At 39.5% G+C, this 17575-nt stretch overlaps 1 protein-coding gene across 1 annotated transcript in view; it reads right to left on the reverse strand.

The window, feature by feature from the left end:
- Positions 1 to 207: 207 nt before the first annotated feature.
- LOC107744974 (potassium channel subfamily T member 2-like) overlaps positions 208 to 17575 on the reverse strand; it is a 48760-nt gene continuing 31392 nt past the window's right edge. The window contains exons 9-23 of the mRNA XM_016558808.1: positions 17250 to 17306; positions 12969 to 13121; positions 12637 to 12887; positions 11160 to 11478; positions 10007 to 10112; positions 9729 to 9901; positions 9256 to 9327; positions 7577 to 7711; positions 7388 to 7499; positions 7195 to 7296; positions 3310 to 3393; positions 3063 to 3191; positions 2639 to 2981; positions 1493 to 1577; positions 208 to 1058 (exon numbers count right to left, since the gene is read on the reverse strand). Coding sequence (XP_016414294.1) covers positions 929 to 1058; positions 1493 to 1577; positions 2639 to 2981; positions 3063 to 3191; positions 3310 to 3393; positions 7195 to 7296; positions 7388 to 7499; positions 7577 to 7711; positions 9256 to 9327; positions 9729 to 9901; positions 10007 to 10112; positions 11160 to 11478; positions 12637 to 12887; positions 12969 to 13121; positions 17250 to 17306 — 2251 coding nt within the window. The 3' untranslated portion in view covers positions 208 to 928. The remainder of the gene's footprint in view (positions 1059 to 1492; positions 1578 to 2638; positions 2982 to 3062; positions 3192 to 3309; positions 3394 to 7194; positions 7297 to 7387; positions 7500 to 7576; positions 7712 to 9255; positions 9328 to 9728; positions 9902 to 10006; positions 10113 to 11159; positions 11479 to 12636; positions 12888 to 12968; positions 13122 to 17249; positions 17307 to 17575) is intronic.

Below are 17575 nucleotides of genomic sequence, written 5' to 3' on the forward strand. Positions count from 1 at the left end.
GACACAAGCAGCTTTTATCTTTTACATTAGATAGGATCATTTAAGATACATTAGATAAATGTTAAATTTAAACATTCTACCACCTGTTATTTATAGAATCATACTTACAGAAACCAGCTATGTTAATGTAGTTTGGTAAGGATCATAGAAGTTATATTAGAAGTCGTCAGACTTTATTGTGCAACTGGGGCAAAGCACAAGGCTGAAACATATGACTGAAAGTGTAATAAGCAAGCGGGCACGACAATACTGTTTTTTTTTCGTTTTCTTTTTCTTTTTTTTGCAAGCATGTTCTTGAGAGATATTGAGAAATGAAACCTATTTGGTAAACTGGGCAGTGTTCAACTTCAAATTATTTTTTTATTTGGGTGAAAAACATGTCCATGTCAAGAAAAAGAAATTATATTTGTATAAAGAATGAAGCCTACTTTTAGGAGCATTATGATTGTTACATAACTACAATTACCATATTTTCTGGAATACAAGTTGCATTTTTTATCATGTGAAATGTGCTGTGACTTGTATTCCAAAGCGAGGGAAAATAGTATCACAGTTCAAAACGGTCCTAAAAAGGCTTCATTTTGTTTATGCAAAACATAATTTGTTATTTCTTGTAATTTTGGCATTTCATGTGACCTGGACAGGCTCTCGATAGTTTTTGTGAAATGCATCCATTAGTTGAGTCAATGAAAGCTTAAAAATCGTGTTCTCTCAACAATTTCAGTTGTACTGACTATTTAACATGAAAGCTGACTGAAGGCAACTAAAAGCTAGATCACTTTTTACAGTGTAGATTCAGCTCACAGTCACTTCTGCAGAGGTATTCCTCTCTCTCTCTCTCTCTCAACCGTACACACGCACACACACACACACACACACATATAAGTATGTCCCATCTTCTCGTGCTGGTGGCCTGTGGTGATTGTGTTCATAGATGAGTGCTGTCCTGTGTCTCAAATCTGGCCCTGCTTTCCTGTGCCTCTGCTGGCCCTGCGCTGGGCTTGCGACCGCCGGCCTGGTTAGGCACTGGTGACAGAAGGTCTGGTCTGATCAGATACCTGCAGGAATGACAACAGTCACATGAGTGTTTCCTGAACAGAATACCCCAATAAGCATAAAATACATAGCACACACACATATTGGGTAAAATAGTCATTTTTAATTATTCATGTTTGAAGCACCCCAACAATGCTATCTAGCAGCACCCCAATTAAAACACTATCTAGTGATGTCATTGTTACTCACACGACATCATGGAGCTCCAGGCGTGTGTCGGGGGAAGGGTTGATAAGAATATAAGACAGTCTGTTGCCTTGGTCCGTCATCCCATCTGACATAAGAAGAGAAGGACACAATCACAGTCTAAACACAAGATACCAAATATGAACATACAGAATCAGAACAGATTAATTATTCATGTTTGAAGCACCCCAACAATGCTATCTAGCAGCACCCAATTAAAACACTATCTAGTGATGTCATTGTTACTCACACGACATCATGGAGCTCCAGGCGTGTGTCGGGGGAAGGGTTGATAAGAATATAAGACAGTCTGTTGCCTTGGTCCGTCATCCCATCTGACATAAGAAGAGAAGGACACAATCACAGTCTAAACACAAGATACCAAATATGAACATACAGAATCAGAACAGAGGACAAAGTGTTTGAATGATTCCCCTTTTAAAATGTCCTGAAGGTACTCTACTGTTCAAAAGTTTGAGGTCAGTATGACTTTTAATGTTTTTTTAAAAGAAGCCTCTTATGCTCACCAAGACTGCATTTATTTAATCAAAAAAATACTGTAATATTGTGAAATATTGTTACAGTTAAAAATAACATTTTTCAATTATAATATATTTTAAAATGTAATTTAAATATAATTTATTCCTGTGAGCATCAGAAATCATTCTAATAAGCTGATTTGATGCTCAAGAAACATTTCTTATGTTGAATACAGTTGTGCTGCATAATATTTTTGTGGAAATCAATCTTTTTTTTCAGGATTTTATTGCTTTGATGAATAAAAGTCTTTATTTGAAATTGAAATCTTCCTTCTGTAAGATTATAAATATCTTTACTGTCACTTTTGATCAATTTAATGCATTCTTGCAGAATAAAAGCAATAATTTCTTTCAAAAAAATGTGTCAGAAAACATGTCAGATTTTTGTTTTACAACATTTTTCATTAATCATCAAATAAACCTTGCTATAACGCTATATGATTTACATAACACGGATAGTTCCGGTCCTTGATTCTGATTGGCTGAGCCACGTTCGAAGCTGTTGTAAATGACTCTACAAACATACCCCTTTTTTTAACGTTTGTCTGTTGCTTGGCAACCACTTTGTTGCAACCACAACTGATTCTGAGGAACTACATTGTTTGGTGGAAGAATACTGTTTTTATTAATATCATTACACTTTATTTGCTCTGTTTTATTTTGTGAAACCTTACTACGTATATGGAATAACCGTTTTATGGAATATGGAATAACTACGCTTCGCGTCGTGCCTAACAACGCCCCTTAGCTGTTATAAATTCACTGTAAACCACGGCTTCTTGGGGCTTATTGCTTTATTAGATATGCAACATTATATTTTTAGCTACAGTGGATCACCCAGCGGTGTGCACACTCACTAAATCCAGATGGCGAGAGCCCCAGATGTTTCATGCGTGTGCGGACCAAAGCGTTGAGCTCCTGTCTCTCGGAGCGGCGGAACAGGTTCAGTCTCTGCTGGCTGATGCGCTCGGCGGCACTCCCCACTCCCTTGGCCCCGCTGGAGCCCCGCCCACCTTTACGACTCAACCGCCGCGCCCACTGCATGCTCTTCCTCCTCAGGAGCGGGTGGTCCATGGCGTGTGATGATGAGGAGGGAGGCTCGGACGACGTGGAGTTACGGTGAAGACCGGAGCGGCAGAGCAGAGGCTCGCGGGGTTCGCGTGTATCCTCGTAGTCCTCCACCGTGATGGACACCTGAGACTGAGTCAAGCCACACGATGGTCTCATTCCTCCACCGAAACGCTATAACAAAAAATGAAAGAAAGATGCACAAGCAGGTACCTCTGAGACGGGCAGTTTATGCGCTTCAGTGCGGTAGATGCCGATGGGAATGTCTCCTGTCGACGAGCACAGCTTCTGGTAGAGACGACCATAACTGCGGATCCACAAATCCTCCTCTGTGATCTTCATCTAGAAGGAATATCACAGCAATATCATCATCAATGTCCTCAATTTCATTATGACCGCCATCATTATGGGCATAATAGTCCAGATACAGTCTCATTATGGATTGAGTGATTGCACTCACAGCACACAGGAAGCCAGATCCAGGCATGGAGTCGAGACCTAGCAGCAGTCTGGTGATGGAGATCATGTAGTCCTTCACAAAGGACTGCAACACACACAAAAGATGAAATCAGACACTAATGACTCCCACTAATATTACAGTATTTCAGTAATTCAGTGAATATTTCAGTAGACTCTAGCAGGTCAGGGTAGACTCCACATTTAATAGATGTGAAAGAAAGGCATGTGAGGAACAGTGCTCAATAGTTTTGTTGAGTATAAGTGATGAGAATGGTAAGGAATTTAATTAACTTTAATGATTACATTTCCTTAACGATTTGAGGAAGCATCTCTTCAGATCGAATCAAACCTACTGACTCATTAGTTTGAGACAGATCTGTAAGTCTTTTTAACTCATTCGTTTGAAAAGCAGCTCACAGGAGTCAATTTGCCATTAGATTACACATACTGATGTATTGGGTTTGTATTATTTCCTGACGCCCAGGCTTTCTCTCTCATCATGTTCATTTCAGACCATTCCCCATCTCAGTTAAAACATCACATCTTTAGCTGTGGTGCTGTCAGAGTATTTTAGGATTGTGTTCCAGCCATATCAAGTTCAAGATCTGTTAATGAAACTAAACACATTTAATTAGATGCTGACCGTTTCTGAAACAGTAAAAATACATTTTCCCAAAAGTTTCTAAAAAAAACTTTTTTAGAAAGGAAAGGAAAACATACGTTGTGAAAATGAGATGTGATCCTAAGATGCACATATAAATATAGCATCTACCCTCAAATACCGGGCATTTACAGTTTTTTCATTGCTTCAGGTTATCAAGAGATTATATTGTTGGTCATAGTCCTGATGTTACTGCTTTGTTAGACAACTGGCTACAGCTTTTGAAAGTCTGATCACAAATGAAATTGCAATTAATATGGCAAATTGCCTGCTATTAAAACAGTTAGTCTAATTAATGCCAAATTTATGTTTGCATATGTGACCCTGGACCATAAAAACCAGTCTTAAGTGTCAATTTTTCAAAATTGAGATTTATACATCATCCGAAAGCTGAATTGCAACTGTTTTTGTGGTCCAGGGTCACATATGATTGTCAGTGTTGGGGGTAACGCACTGCAAGTAATGCGAGTTGGGTAATCAGATTACTTTTACAAGTAACTAGTAAAGTAACACATTACTTTGAAATTTACAACCAAATATCTGAGTTACTATTTCAAATAAGTATCACAAGTTACATTGTTTTCCCTTTTATTCACTGACACCTCTCCTGTACCCATGTTGAGAGAAATTGGGAGTGAGGTGCAGAGGAAAACATCCTTCAGTCAGAGGCTTATTAATTACACTTTTGGTGTGAAAGGGTCTTTACAGTTGCCAAAAATATAACTTTTTTTGTTATTAAAAATAAATAAGCAAGCCCAGTTCAGGTGACAAAAAGTAATGCTAAAGTAACATAATGCATTACTTTCCATAAAAAGTAACTAAGTAACACAATTAGTTACTTTTTTATGGAGTAATGCAATAGTGTAATGCATTACTTTAAAAAATTTAATGATAATTATGAAATAATTATTTTGGATGTTATTATTCATAATCACCCATTTTACTGAAACTGTGTTTAAAGAATAATGTTTAGTGAAAAATATTGATAATAAACATTGCTAAAAATATTGGTAAATTGGTAAAAAAAAAAATTATGCTCAGAGTGATGATTAAATGTGAAATCCAAAAATTCCATATAATATGCATTTGATTGGAATTCCACACATCTCCCGTACTACTTTCCAATGGAAATGAATGACTTCCAGTCTGTCAATTATTGTAGATAGTGAAAAAGCAGCTTTACTATTTCTATGACATTGTAATTTGTGTAAGGCTCCAGCTTGTAATGACTCCCCCAACCATTAGCTGGCACTGACACTTATACCGTGTAATGACTCTCCCAGCCACTAGGTGGCCCTAGCTTCTGTAGAATTAATTGTATTAGACACCCATCACAGCAAGACTGAACCGTGGAAGTGGACCCAGCAGTAGATGCCACACCTGCCTCCAATGTTGATCGTATACTAGCTGCTCTGTCTGGCCAAGCTTCCACCATTCACAGACATGAGCAGATCCTAACTGAAGTACTACAACGCTTGAGTGAGCAGACTAGGTCTCAAGCCTCTCCAGTTTTAACCACCCCATCCGTTCCAGCTGAAAGGTCCACACCTCCATTTCCTGGGCTTCTACCTGAGCCAAGACTGCCTGCACCAGAGAGGTATGATGGGAATCCTGAGAGATGTCGAAATGGACAGACAGAGAGAGTCAACCAGGAGATTGAAAAGACTCTCAGATGCCTGGTGTCTAACAATCAGACTGCTTGGAGCTCTCAGTTGATCTGGGCTGAATTTGCACACAACACTCTACACCACTCTTCTTTAGGCATGTCCCCCTTTGAATGCCAGTTTGGTTTTCCTCCCCCTCTGTTTCCTGAACAGGATCCCGAGGTCCGTGTACCAGCTGCTGCTCAACTTGTCCAAAGGTGTCGACGGGCATGGCGCAGAGCACGAGTAGCCCTACTAAGAACCACTCAACAACAGCAGAGGCATGCAAACCAGCACCGTAGAATTGGACCATCACTTAGACCAGGACAGAGAGTGTGGCTGTCTACTAAGGATCTCCCTCTGCACGTTGAGTCACGGAAATTAGCGCCTCGCTTCATCGGGCCCTTCAAAGTCCTCAAAAGGATCAACCCAGTGTCCTACCGACTTCTTCTACCCAGGTCCATGCGCATTCATCCCACCTTTCACATCTCCCGTTTGAAACCTGTTGTCTATTCTCCTTTGTCCCCAGCCAGGAAACCCCCTCCAGTTCCTCGCATCATTGGTGGTCAGCCAGCCTACACCGTGCGCCGACTACTGGACTCTTGCCAGGTCCGTGGGAGAACCCAGTATCTTGTGGACTGGGAGGGTTATGGCCCAGAGGAGCGGTCTTGGGTGCCAGCTCGAGATATTCTAGACCCAGATCTCATCAGGGAGTTCCACCGCCGTGGACAACAACACAGTTAGGGGAACGTCAGGAGCCGTTCCTGGAGGAGGGGCTCCTGTAAGGCTCCAGCTTGTAATGACTCCCCCAACCATTAGCTGGCACTGACACTTATACCGTGTAATGACTCTCCCAGCCACTAGGTGGCCCTAGCTTCTGTAGAATTAATTGTATTACTACTCATTAGGACTTGATTCCTCCCACCTGTGGGTCATTACCTAATTTGTGTTTGCCTATTTAAGCATGCCTCTTTCTTTCAGTTGTGTTCAGTCTTGAGCCTACTATGCAGGTGTTATCCTCACCAAGAAAGCTAAGTCTGTTGTGTTTTTGGATTTGCCTTTTGCTCATCTTTTATTTCTTGTATTTTTTCTGTGGAAGCACGGCTTCCTTTTTGGTTGTACTTTTGAACTTGGACTCCTCAGTAAAGCACTTTTTGTTCAGTCATCTAAGCCTGCATGTTATTCTTCTGCCCTTGGGTCCATCTGTTATTTGTCATCCACCATAGGTCAGTGGTAAAAGAGGCAGTTCAGTTGACTAGAAGACCCGAGTTCGATTCCAGCCTCAGACACCCATCACAATTTGACAATTTTTCAATTTTTTTTGAAGGGGATACATGTTTGTATATAACTTGTAGCAGTGAATAATGTAAAATACAAAGATAAACAATCATTAAACCATGAATCAAACTCACTCAGTATGACAATTCCTGGAATGGTTTCCCACACATCACGTTTATCTTTGTATTTGGCCAGAGACAAATTACGTGTGAATGCCCCATATAGTCTATAGTATTTATTATAATTTATTACCATAATAAAAAACTGTAGTTGAGTCATGCGTGGTCACCTGCATCATAGTTACCTGATACAGCAGAGTGTCTAACATACTGACACTAAACACCTTCCCAGCTGCAAACGGTAATCTGAACATGAACACCAGGTTAGAGCCTCTCTCTCTCTCTTTCTACAGCACAAATGGAGATGAGATATCCAGTTATTTTAGACTGTTTAGAAAACATAAAGGCAGTTTGTATTGTATTGTATTCGGGTCTCACCTTTTCCAGTTTGGAGAGAGCTAGAGAATAGTGGTCTTTCACTTTGAACTGCATGAAGCGCATGTTGGCCGGGTGGGTGAGTTCAGTTATGATACTGAGAGCTGGAAAGAGCCTTTGAGAAACAGTGCGGAGAGAGTGTCAAGTCCCCAAATGCCTCAAGTTGAATGCCGAGCATGTGGAAGGACCTACCTGAAGAGCGTCTGAACATTAACAATGGTCTTGGCATCAGCCATGTAATCCTCCTCAGCGATCATGGAGCTCTCTTTGTCCACCACAACCATGGTGTCAGCAAACGTCACGCCACAACGCAGAAGACTGTCCAAACTGCACACACAGTGTTGAGGGATCAGTAAAATGACACAAACAGACAGAGGGACTTAAACTACAGCAAACAGAACTGAAACAACCACTGAACTAATGAACAAAAGCTAATATTTTGATAATACTTCATGCCTGGACAGACACTTTGTGAAGGTATTTCTAGAGGTAAAAAATAATTACTGTTTTCAAACTGGTTTCCTTTCCTTAACTCTTGTTCCTTAACGCTTTTTCTTAAGGCCCTGTTTACACGTGGTATTAAAATGCATTTTGGTCGATCGGATCACAAGTAGACGAGTGAGACTCATTCCCGTTTATACCAGCTGTTGTAATCTGTCTCTTTTTTCCTCTTTCGACCACTTTCCTGATTTCTTTGAGGAGAGGTTCTATGGGCTGGGCCTTTTCTGATCTTTTGATCTAATATTGTGAAATAAGCTTGTGTTTACTTATGAACACAAATGAAGACAACAGACAACGATATGGAGAGCAGCAGCTTTCGTTTCTGCTCTGAAGCAGTCTGGTCAAATGTGTTTTCGACTACCTCTGGAAAGTGTGGACAAACTCAAAAATTTCAGACCTTGATTACAGCTGTTTTTAGCATTGTCCACTTGTTTGTTGTCTGGCTAGTTTTTCTCTGTAGCTGGCCAAGCGTGCTATTTGAACGAAATGAATAGAAATATCTGATCATCCTCCATAACGCGGTCGCTATTTACATTTCAAACCGTATGTAAACACTCGCGTTACCAAGGCAACTACTGACGCATTTGTATTACGAGCTGTTATCAGCCCCACAGTGGAAAACGATATCTGTACCATCTGGCCCAGATCGGCATGGAATTGAATGGTTAAGCAACGAGAACGATTCGGCCCGTCGGTGGAAAAGCGGCTTTGGATTCAGTCTTTTTGTCAGCTTGTTTTCTTTTAATTAGCACAGGATTAATATTTCTTTTTGGAACTGACTGATCGTAGGCCTCATTGATCGGAGCTTATACACCTCAGTTTTTGAGTGAAAAAAAGCATTATTAGTGGATAATTTTGGCAATATTCCCTCGAAAACTAAGGTGCAGATCTGTGAGGCCTACGATCAGTCAGTTTTAGTCCAATGCGATAACATTAACATTCACACTACACACATTCATACTACTGTACATAGAACATACTTTTTTAAACAGTCACAAAGTAAGTACTAATTCAAAAGGATTACCTACTCAGAGAGTATGTGATTCCATACGCAGCCAGTCTAGTTTTGTTTCTGAATGAATGAGTGTGTTTGAACAAATCGGCTGAATGAATGATTTAATGACTCACTCATGAAGACACTTGTCACCACCTACTGATGGTTACTGATGCAACCTACAGAACGTGTCAAAAACCCTCACTAATGTACCGACTGACTGTCTGTCTGGAACAAACAAAGACAATGGAGTGAGAGAGTAAAAATCTCCCAGTGCTGTTGGACTGCACTCAAACTCATTCATCAGAACTAAATGTTGTATTATAAACACGTGAATCCCTTTATATGTACAGGCTTCAAGTAAAGCTTCCCTTACTTGTCGATGGAGCCCACTGTGTAGAAGACCATAGGAAACCAGCAGATGGCCTCCAGGAAGTCTGTCTCAGGTCTAGCAAACAGCACAGAAAGAGATGTTGAGAATCTGAGGTGATGCCTTGACAAAAACATGCAAAATGAATTAGCAAGGTCTCAGTTGTCTCTTTCAAAGTATTTTAAGAAACTGACCCAATGTCTATTAAAAAAAATCACACCACTTCGCCCTGCTTCAGGGCATCTAAATAATGAAATCCAGCCTGCAGCTGCTCTCCAGTTTACATCCAATCAGGAAAAAACAAGATGACAAGATGGAAATGAAGCATTTGATTACATTATATGACAATGAATCTCCTCATATTAATTTTCTGTTACAGGAGAAACGATGATTCTGTGTCATAATAAATACAAAAACAAAGGATGGATGATACCTAAGGCTCTACTCTTTCTTAATGTTTCTGTTTTTAGGACACTCACACGTTCTCCAGTAGCAAAACGATGGGGTTGAGCTCCTTCCTGGGCCGGTAATACGCCCGCAGCGGAACGATGAAGTTATAGATGCCGTTTCCAGCACTTTCTGCGGACACGATAATCAGTTTGTTTTTAAAGCCGTATGAGCGAGCGTCCTCGTAGGGCATATGATGACAAGCCTGAGAAGATAATCTGCTGTTAGGATGTTGTGCTGTGAAGGGTGTAGTTGGTGAGCTTTTGTTGTCATATATATATAAAATATTTGGAGAGAGGCAGACATTCACCTTATCCAGGCGCAGACAGCAAAATGGCATTTTCTCCTGCAGGAGGTGGCAGAGGGCAGGAGAGCTGCCGATGTATGGAGAGTTTGGCGGGTAGCCTTTGACCCATCTGTGAGAAATACAAGAATAAACAGCTGTCTCAGAGATAATCTGCTGTTAGGATGAACATTTGATGAACATGCTGAACATCTACACTCATCATTCAGAAGTTTGGGATCAGTACAGTTTTTTATGTTTTTGAAAGACGTTTCTTATGCTCACCAAGGCTGCATTTATTTTAATTACAGTATAAGTAAATTGTAAAATATTATTAGAATTTAAAATAACTGTTTTCTATTGTAATATGTTTTAAAATGTGATTTATTCCTGTGATGCAAAGCTGAATTTTCAGCATCTTTACTCCAGTCTTCAGTGTCACATGATCCTTCAGAAATCGTTCTAATATTCTGATTTGCTGCACATTTCTTTTTAGTATCAATTTTGAAAACAGTTTTGCTGCTTAATATTTTTGTGGAAACTGCCATAAATGTTTTTTTCCCATGATACCTTGATGAATAGAAAGTTCAAAAGGACAGCATTTATTTGAAACAGAAATCTTTTTGTAACATTATAAATCTCTTTACTGTCACTTTTTGTCTTTGCTGAATAAAAGTAGTAATTTCTTTAAAAAAAAATAGTCTCACTGACTCCAAACTTCTGAATGGTAGCACAAAAAATTCAGTGTGTCCATCACAGGAATAAATTTCAATTTTAAAACTTTAATTTGAAAATTTATTACAATAGAACTGTTATTTCAAACTTGCAGCATGTCACAGTATTTCTGTTTTTACTGTATTTTGGTCAAATAAATTCAGCCTTGGTGACTGACTCCAAACTGTAGTGTATCTGCAATTTAGTCAATACTTTCTACTTTTGAAATGATTATTTTTGAAATTATGATGATTGTTGTGTAATCTAAAAATAAAAATATAAATAAAATAAACAGTGGTTTGTCACACTTCAGTCATTTTCCTGTCTGGTTGGCCAAAATAATCTGCAAAGTGGGCCAGACTTTATGCTAATAGTCAAACGTCTGGCTTCATGAGACTAATGAGACCTAGATCACATTTATCTGGTCTAGAGACCAAGACCTGGTCCTGCATGATCTAAGACTCACTCGCAGTGTGCTCCCCACCACTGGCCTTTCTGCTCTCCCCCCTCTTCCTCCTTTCCCTCCTCTCCTCCCTCGTCCTCCGATTGGTCTCCCAGCAGGTCAAACGTAGGGCTGTGCACCCCATCAACCACCTCCAGGACGGGGGCGATGCTGTGTCTCCTCTCCTCCTCTGAGCCACTCATGGCAGGTAGTGCTAGAGTGTTACAGCCGCCCACTTCTGTCCTGGAGCCACTCCTGCTCACACTCCCACTGCCCAGAGCCGGCGGGCCCGAGCCTTCTGGACTGCTGTCACTGGAGTCCTGCAGGTCTATGGCTACCGTGCCTGTTAAGAGGACATTTGTGAGTCAGAGGAAATAAAAACCTGACTTTATTAACCTTCTTAATGCACATTTATTGTACATTATTAATAAGCACAGAATTATTCAAAATAAAAAACTGAACTTCTAATAACTTTCCTAGAAGGATGGAGGTTTAGAGAAAGGGAGTGTGGTTGAAAAAATGGCGTAAATTGGCAGATCGGCTCCAACCGCTTACAGCACCTTCAATCAAACCACTGAAGTCCAAGATACAGCAGAACTGACTTCCAGCGCTAGATGGTGATATTGCGCTAAAATGGGACATTTTGTTAGCAAAAAACCCTAGTGAAATTATGCAGTGAGTTTAACAACCATGTTTCTCTTTTTCTGTCTACATCCATCTCACGTCCACAGCAAAGAACAGGAGTTACTGAATTCTACTGTGTTCTGCTCATACGGAGTTACATTTATTCAATTATTCAATCATCATGAATAATTTGATCCTTAATCAGCGCAGAATTATTCAAAAGGAAGTTTTCATACAATGAAAATAATTCCCTGATTACAATTAATTATGATAACCATGATGATCACACTCAATAAGAATAGAAATGCATTAATATTGCACATTAATAATAATAATAATAATAATAAATTACTTCGACGTAAGTGAACCAAAGATAAATATTTGACACTTTTTAAAAATGTTTAAAACATTATTCTTAAAATCTTAAATAATACTAATACTAATAAATGACTTGGACTTAAATGATACTACCAAAGAATATTTGAATCTTTTAAAAAAATATTTAAAACATTATTCTCAAACCTTAAAGGAATTCATACATTTTATTGTATGATTTCAGATTCAGTGTGAATAAATGAATTCTTAAAGTCACAATGAAACAGAATTAGTGACAGATCTTTTATTCCGTATTGTGACATATGGAAAAATGGTTCAGTCCATTAGTTGTTTGGATGAAGTCAGATATAAATGCGAGCTTGCAGTTGATTGTAAGAAAGGGGCGGGGTTTAGGCAGACAAAATCGATAGGATAAATTTCCATTTCATGCCAACTTTAAGAAAAACGGACAATTAAACAGTTATTCGCAATAATCTGTATGACAATTTATCGTCAGGCACAAGTTTACGATTGAAATGAAAATATGAGTTTACAGACTAACCCATGCTGGCTATAATACTGTGCACTGGTAGCCGAGTGAGGCCATGATAGATTGTCTGCGGGACCCCTCTTGAGTCACCCCCAGGGCCCCTCACAGGCTCTCTGTGGCCCCTGACAAAGGCTGAGTTCTCCTCCTTGGAGATGTTGATGTAGAAACAGGTGTCGGAAGCTCCCATGATGTGGCAGGGTCCGGGGTTCATGAGGATGTTGGCTGTGTCCATCCTGCGCACCCCGATCAGACACACGCCGTATCTGCCACAGCAGTTAACGGTGTTATTGTGTGTTTACTGGCATTAAAACATAGTGATTCACTGCATCTTTAACCAGACTTACTTCTTATGTGCATGAAAGGAGGCAAAAGTGAAACTCTTTCCCTGATATTCTCCAAAAAACTGGCTCTCTTCCAGCCGGATGTGGTGGACCTCATTGGCTGCACACCGCCGGTATGTGCGCTGCCATTGGTCGACGGAGCCAGCACCGCCTTCCCTAGATAGAGATGGATGACCTTTTGAAAATGTTTTCCTAAAGAATTAAGGAATATTTCACACAAAACTGAAAATTCTGCCATCATTCTCTCAGCCTCATGTCGTTTCAAACCCTTAAGACTTTCGTTCACCTTTGAAACACAAATGTGGATAAATGTTTAATGAATCCTGAGAGGTTTCTGTCTTTTCACTGAAAGTCTATTACAACAAAACTCTGAAGCTTAAAAAGTTCATAAGGAGATTGTAAAAGTAATCCATATGAATCAAGTGGTTCAATCCCAAGTTTTCTGAAAAACATGATCGTTTTACATGACAAACACATTTAATTTAGGCTTTTAATCACATTTAAACATTGATCAATGCACATACATAGAGCTAATCAAATATGGTAAAAGGAAGCCATAAGTATTAGTTTTGCACCATCTTTATTAACTTTTTGAAGTGTTAACATTTTGGTATAAAGGACTTTCAGTGGAGGGACAAAAATCTTAGAATTTAATAAAAATATCTTAATTTGTGTTTTTGAAGATGAATGCAAGTTATACAGTTTTGAAAAGACATGAAGTTGAGTAAATAATGACAGAGTTTGGTAACACTTTAGTTTAGGGACCAATTCTCACTAAAACTGTAGTGTATCTGCAATTTAGTCAATACTTTCTACTTTTGAAATGATTATTTTTGAAATTATGATGATTGTTGTGTAATCTAAAAATAAAAATATAAATAAAATAAACAGTGGTTTGTCACACTTCAGTCATTTTCCTGTCTGGTTGGCCAAAATAATCTGCAAAGTGGGCCAGACTTTATGCTAATAGTCAAACGTCTGGCTTCATGAGACTAATGAGACCTAGATCACATTTATCTGGTCTAGAGACCAAGACCTGGTCCTGCATGATCTAAGACTCACTCGCAGTGTGCTCCCCACCACTGGCCTTTCTGCTCTCCCCCCTCTTCCTCCTTTCCCTCCTCTCCTCCCTCGTCCTCCGATTGGTCTCCCAGCAGGTCAAACGTAGGGCTGTGCACCCCATCAACCACCTCCAGGACGGGGGCGATGCTGTGTCTCCTCTCCTCCTCTGAGCCACTCATGGCAGGTAGTGCTAGAGTGTTACAGCCGCCCACTTCTGTCCTGGAGCCACTCCTGCTCACACTCCCACTGCCCAGAGCCGGCGGGCCCGAGCCTTCTGGACTGCTGTCACTGGAGTCCTGCAGGTCTATGGCTACCGTGCCTGTTAAGAGGACATTTGTGAGTCAGAGGAAATAAAAACCTGACTTTATTAACCTTCTTAATGCACATTTATTGTACATTATTAATAAGCACAGAATTATTCAAAATAAAAAACTGAACTTCTAATAACTTTCCTAGAAGGATGGAGGTTTAGAGAAAGGGAGTGTGGTTGAAAAAATGGCGTAAATTGGCAGATCGGCTCCAACCGCTTACAGCACCTTCAATCAAACCACTGAAGTCCAAGATACAGCAGAACTGACTTCCAGCGCTAGATGGTGATATTGCGCTAAAATGGGACATTTTGTTAGCAAAAAACCCTAGTGAAATTATGCAGTGAGTTTAACAACCATGTTTCTCTTTTTCTGTCTACATCCATCTCACGTCCACAGCAAAGAACAAGAGTTACTGAATTCTACTGTGTTCTGCTCATACGGAGTTACATTTATTCAATTATTCAATCATCATGAATAATTTGATCCTTAATCAGCGCAGAATTATTCAAAAGGAAGTTTTCATACAATGAAAATAATTCCCTGATTACAATTAATTATGATAACCATGATGATCACACTCAATAAGAATAGAAATGCATTAATATTGCACATTAATAATAATAATAATAATAATAATAAATTACTTCGACGTAAGTGAACCAAAGATAAATATTTGACACTTTTTAAAAATGTTTAAAACATTATTCTTAAAATCTTAAATAATACTAATACTAATAAATGACTTGGACTTAAATGATACTACCAAAGAATATTTGAATCTTTTAAAAAAATATTTAAAACATTATTCTCAAACCTTAAAGGAATTCATACATTTTATTGTATGATTTCAGATTCAGTGTGAATAAATGAATTCTTAAAGTCACAATGAAACAGAATTAGTGACAGATCTTTTATTCCGTATTGTGACATATGGAAAAATGGTTCAGTCCATTAGTTGTTTGGATGAAGTCAGATATAAATGCGAGCTTGCAGTTGATTGTAAGAAAGGGGCGGGGTTTAGGCAGACAAAATCGATAGGATAAATTTCCATTTCATGCCAACTTTAAGAAAAACGGACAATTAAACAGTTATTCGCAATAATCTGTATGACAATTTATCGTCAGGCACAAGTTTACGATTGAAATGAAAATATGAGTTTACAGACTAACCCATGCTGGCTATAATACTGTGCACTGGTAGCCGAGTGAGGCCATGATAGATTGTCTGCGGGACCCCTCTTGAGTCACCCCCAGGGCCCCTCACAGGCTCTCTGTGGCCCCTGACAAAGGCTGAGTTCTCCTCCTTGGAGATGTTGATGTAGAAACAGGTGTCGGAGGCTCCCATGATGTGGCAGGGTCCGGGGTTCATGAGGATGTTGGCTGTGTCCATCCTGCGCACCCCGATCAGACACACGCCGTATCTGCCACAGCAGTTAACGGTGTTATTGTGTGTTTACTGGCATTAAAACATAGTGATTCACTGCATCTTTAACCAGACTTACTTCTTATGTGCATGAAAGGAGGCAAAAGTGAAACTCTTTCCCTGATATTCTCCAAAAAACTGGCTCTCTTCCAGCCGGATGTGGTGGACCTCATTGGCTGCACACCGCCGGTATGTGCGCTGCCATTGGTCGACGGAGCCAGCACTGCCTTCCCTAGATAGAGATGGATCAACTTTTGAAAATGTTTTCCTAAAGAATTAAGGGATAGTTCACACAAAATGCAAATTCTGTCAACATTTACTCAGCCTCGTGTCGTTTCAAAACCTTAAGACTTTTTTCAAAACCTTAAGATCTTTGAAACACAAATGAAGATACATTTTTAATGAAACCTAAGAGGTTTCTGTCTCCTCACTGAAAGTCTATTACAACAAAACTTTGAAGATTCAAAAAGTTTATAAAGAGCTTGTAAAAGTAATCCATATGAATCAAGCAGTTCAATCCAAGTCTTCTAAGAAACACGGTTGCTTTATATGATAAATAGACTTAATTTAGGCTTTTATTCACATTTTAACATTGATCAACGCACATACATAGAGCACATCAAATATGGTAAAAGGAAGCCATAAGGATTATTTTAGCGTGGACTTGAACTTTTTGAAGTGTTAATATTTTGGTGTAACAGACTTTCAGTGGAGGGACAGAAATCTCTCAGGTTTCAATAAAATATCTTCATTTGTGTTTCGAAGATGAATGCAAGTTATACCGTTTTGGAACAACGTGAAGGTGAGTAAATAATGACAGAATTTGGTAACACTTTAGTTTAGGGACCAATCCTCACTAATAACTAGTTGCATAATTATGAGTAACTAACCCTAAACCAAGCCGTAACCCTAATCTTAACCCTATAGTAAGTACATGCATGTAAACAATATTACTCAGTACTTACTCACACTGTAACAATGACACCTTAAAATGAGGTCTAACCTCTATTTTGCTCGTTTTCCTAATCTCCCCCCCCTTCATTTTCCTCACCTAAATATAAAAATGCATGCACTCTCATGTATGGAAAAGAGCAGCGTGGACATTATTCCAAATTTCTTCCGCGGTGCTCCACAATATGAAGGAAATATGAAGGTGAGTAAATGATGACAAAACGTAATATTTTGGGTCAACTATTCCTTTGACATGTCCTTCAAACGTATTCACAGCTTGCAGTTCAGCTTGGGAAAACACCGTATCTTACAGATGGGCAGAAAAATAAAAAAAACGCTTGATGTGTCTTTGACATCCCTGCGAATGGCTGGGAAGATGAAGGGGAGGTGAGAACCAGAGGGTGTGGGGGAGTGTTAAGATGGAGGAGGTGAAGAAACAAGGATGCATGACGCAGAGTTAAATTCACAGTTTATGGGATCTTTGCTGCTGTGTGTATCGATGTGTACGTGTCAATATTTTACAGTTGGTGGGTCTGACCTGTTGAGGGGCTGGAAGGCGCCTGCTCGCTGCTTGAAGGCCTCTGAAGATGCTGTTCTGATAATAAAAAAAATGTAAGTTAAACACATGCTGATGGTTCAGTGATTGAGGACTCTGTAAATCTGTCCTTCATCTCGTCCAGTAAGCGCATGTATGCAGAGACATCCGTGCACATCATCTACAGAGCACTGGATTTTATTTTAGGCATCATGTTTGTGCAAACATATTCAAAAGAGTTAAACAAAGTGCGGCATTCGGGTTCTGGAAGTAAAAATGTCATTCATTTTCTCCATAGGGAAAATGATTTTTAACGTTAACATAAACCT

This window comes from Sinocyclocheilus rhinocerous, unplaced genomic scaffold (genome assembly GCF_001515625.1).
Source record: "Sinocyclocheilus rhinocerous isolate Xijiao unplaced genomic scaffold, SAMN03320098_v1.1 scaffold1219, whole genome shotgun sequence".
Lineage (NCBI taxonomy): Eukaryota > Metazoa > Chordata > Actinopteri > Cypriniformes > Cyprinidae > Sinocyclocheilus > Sinocyclocheilus rhinocerous.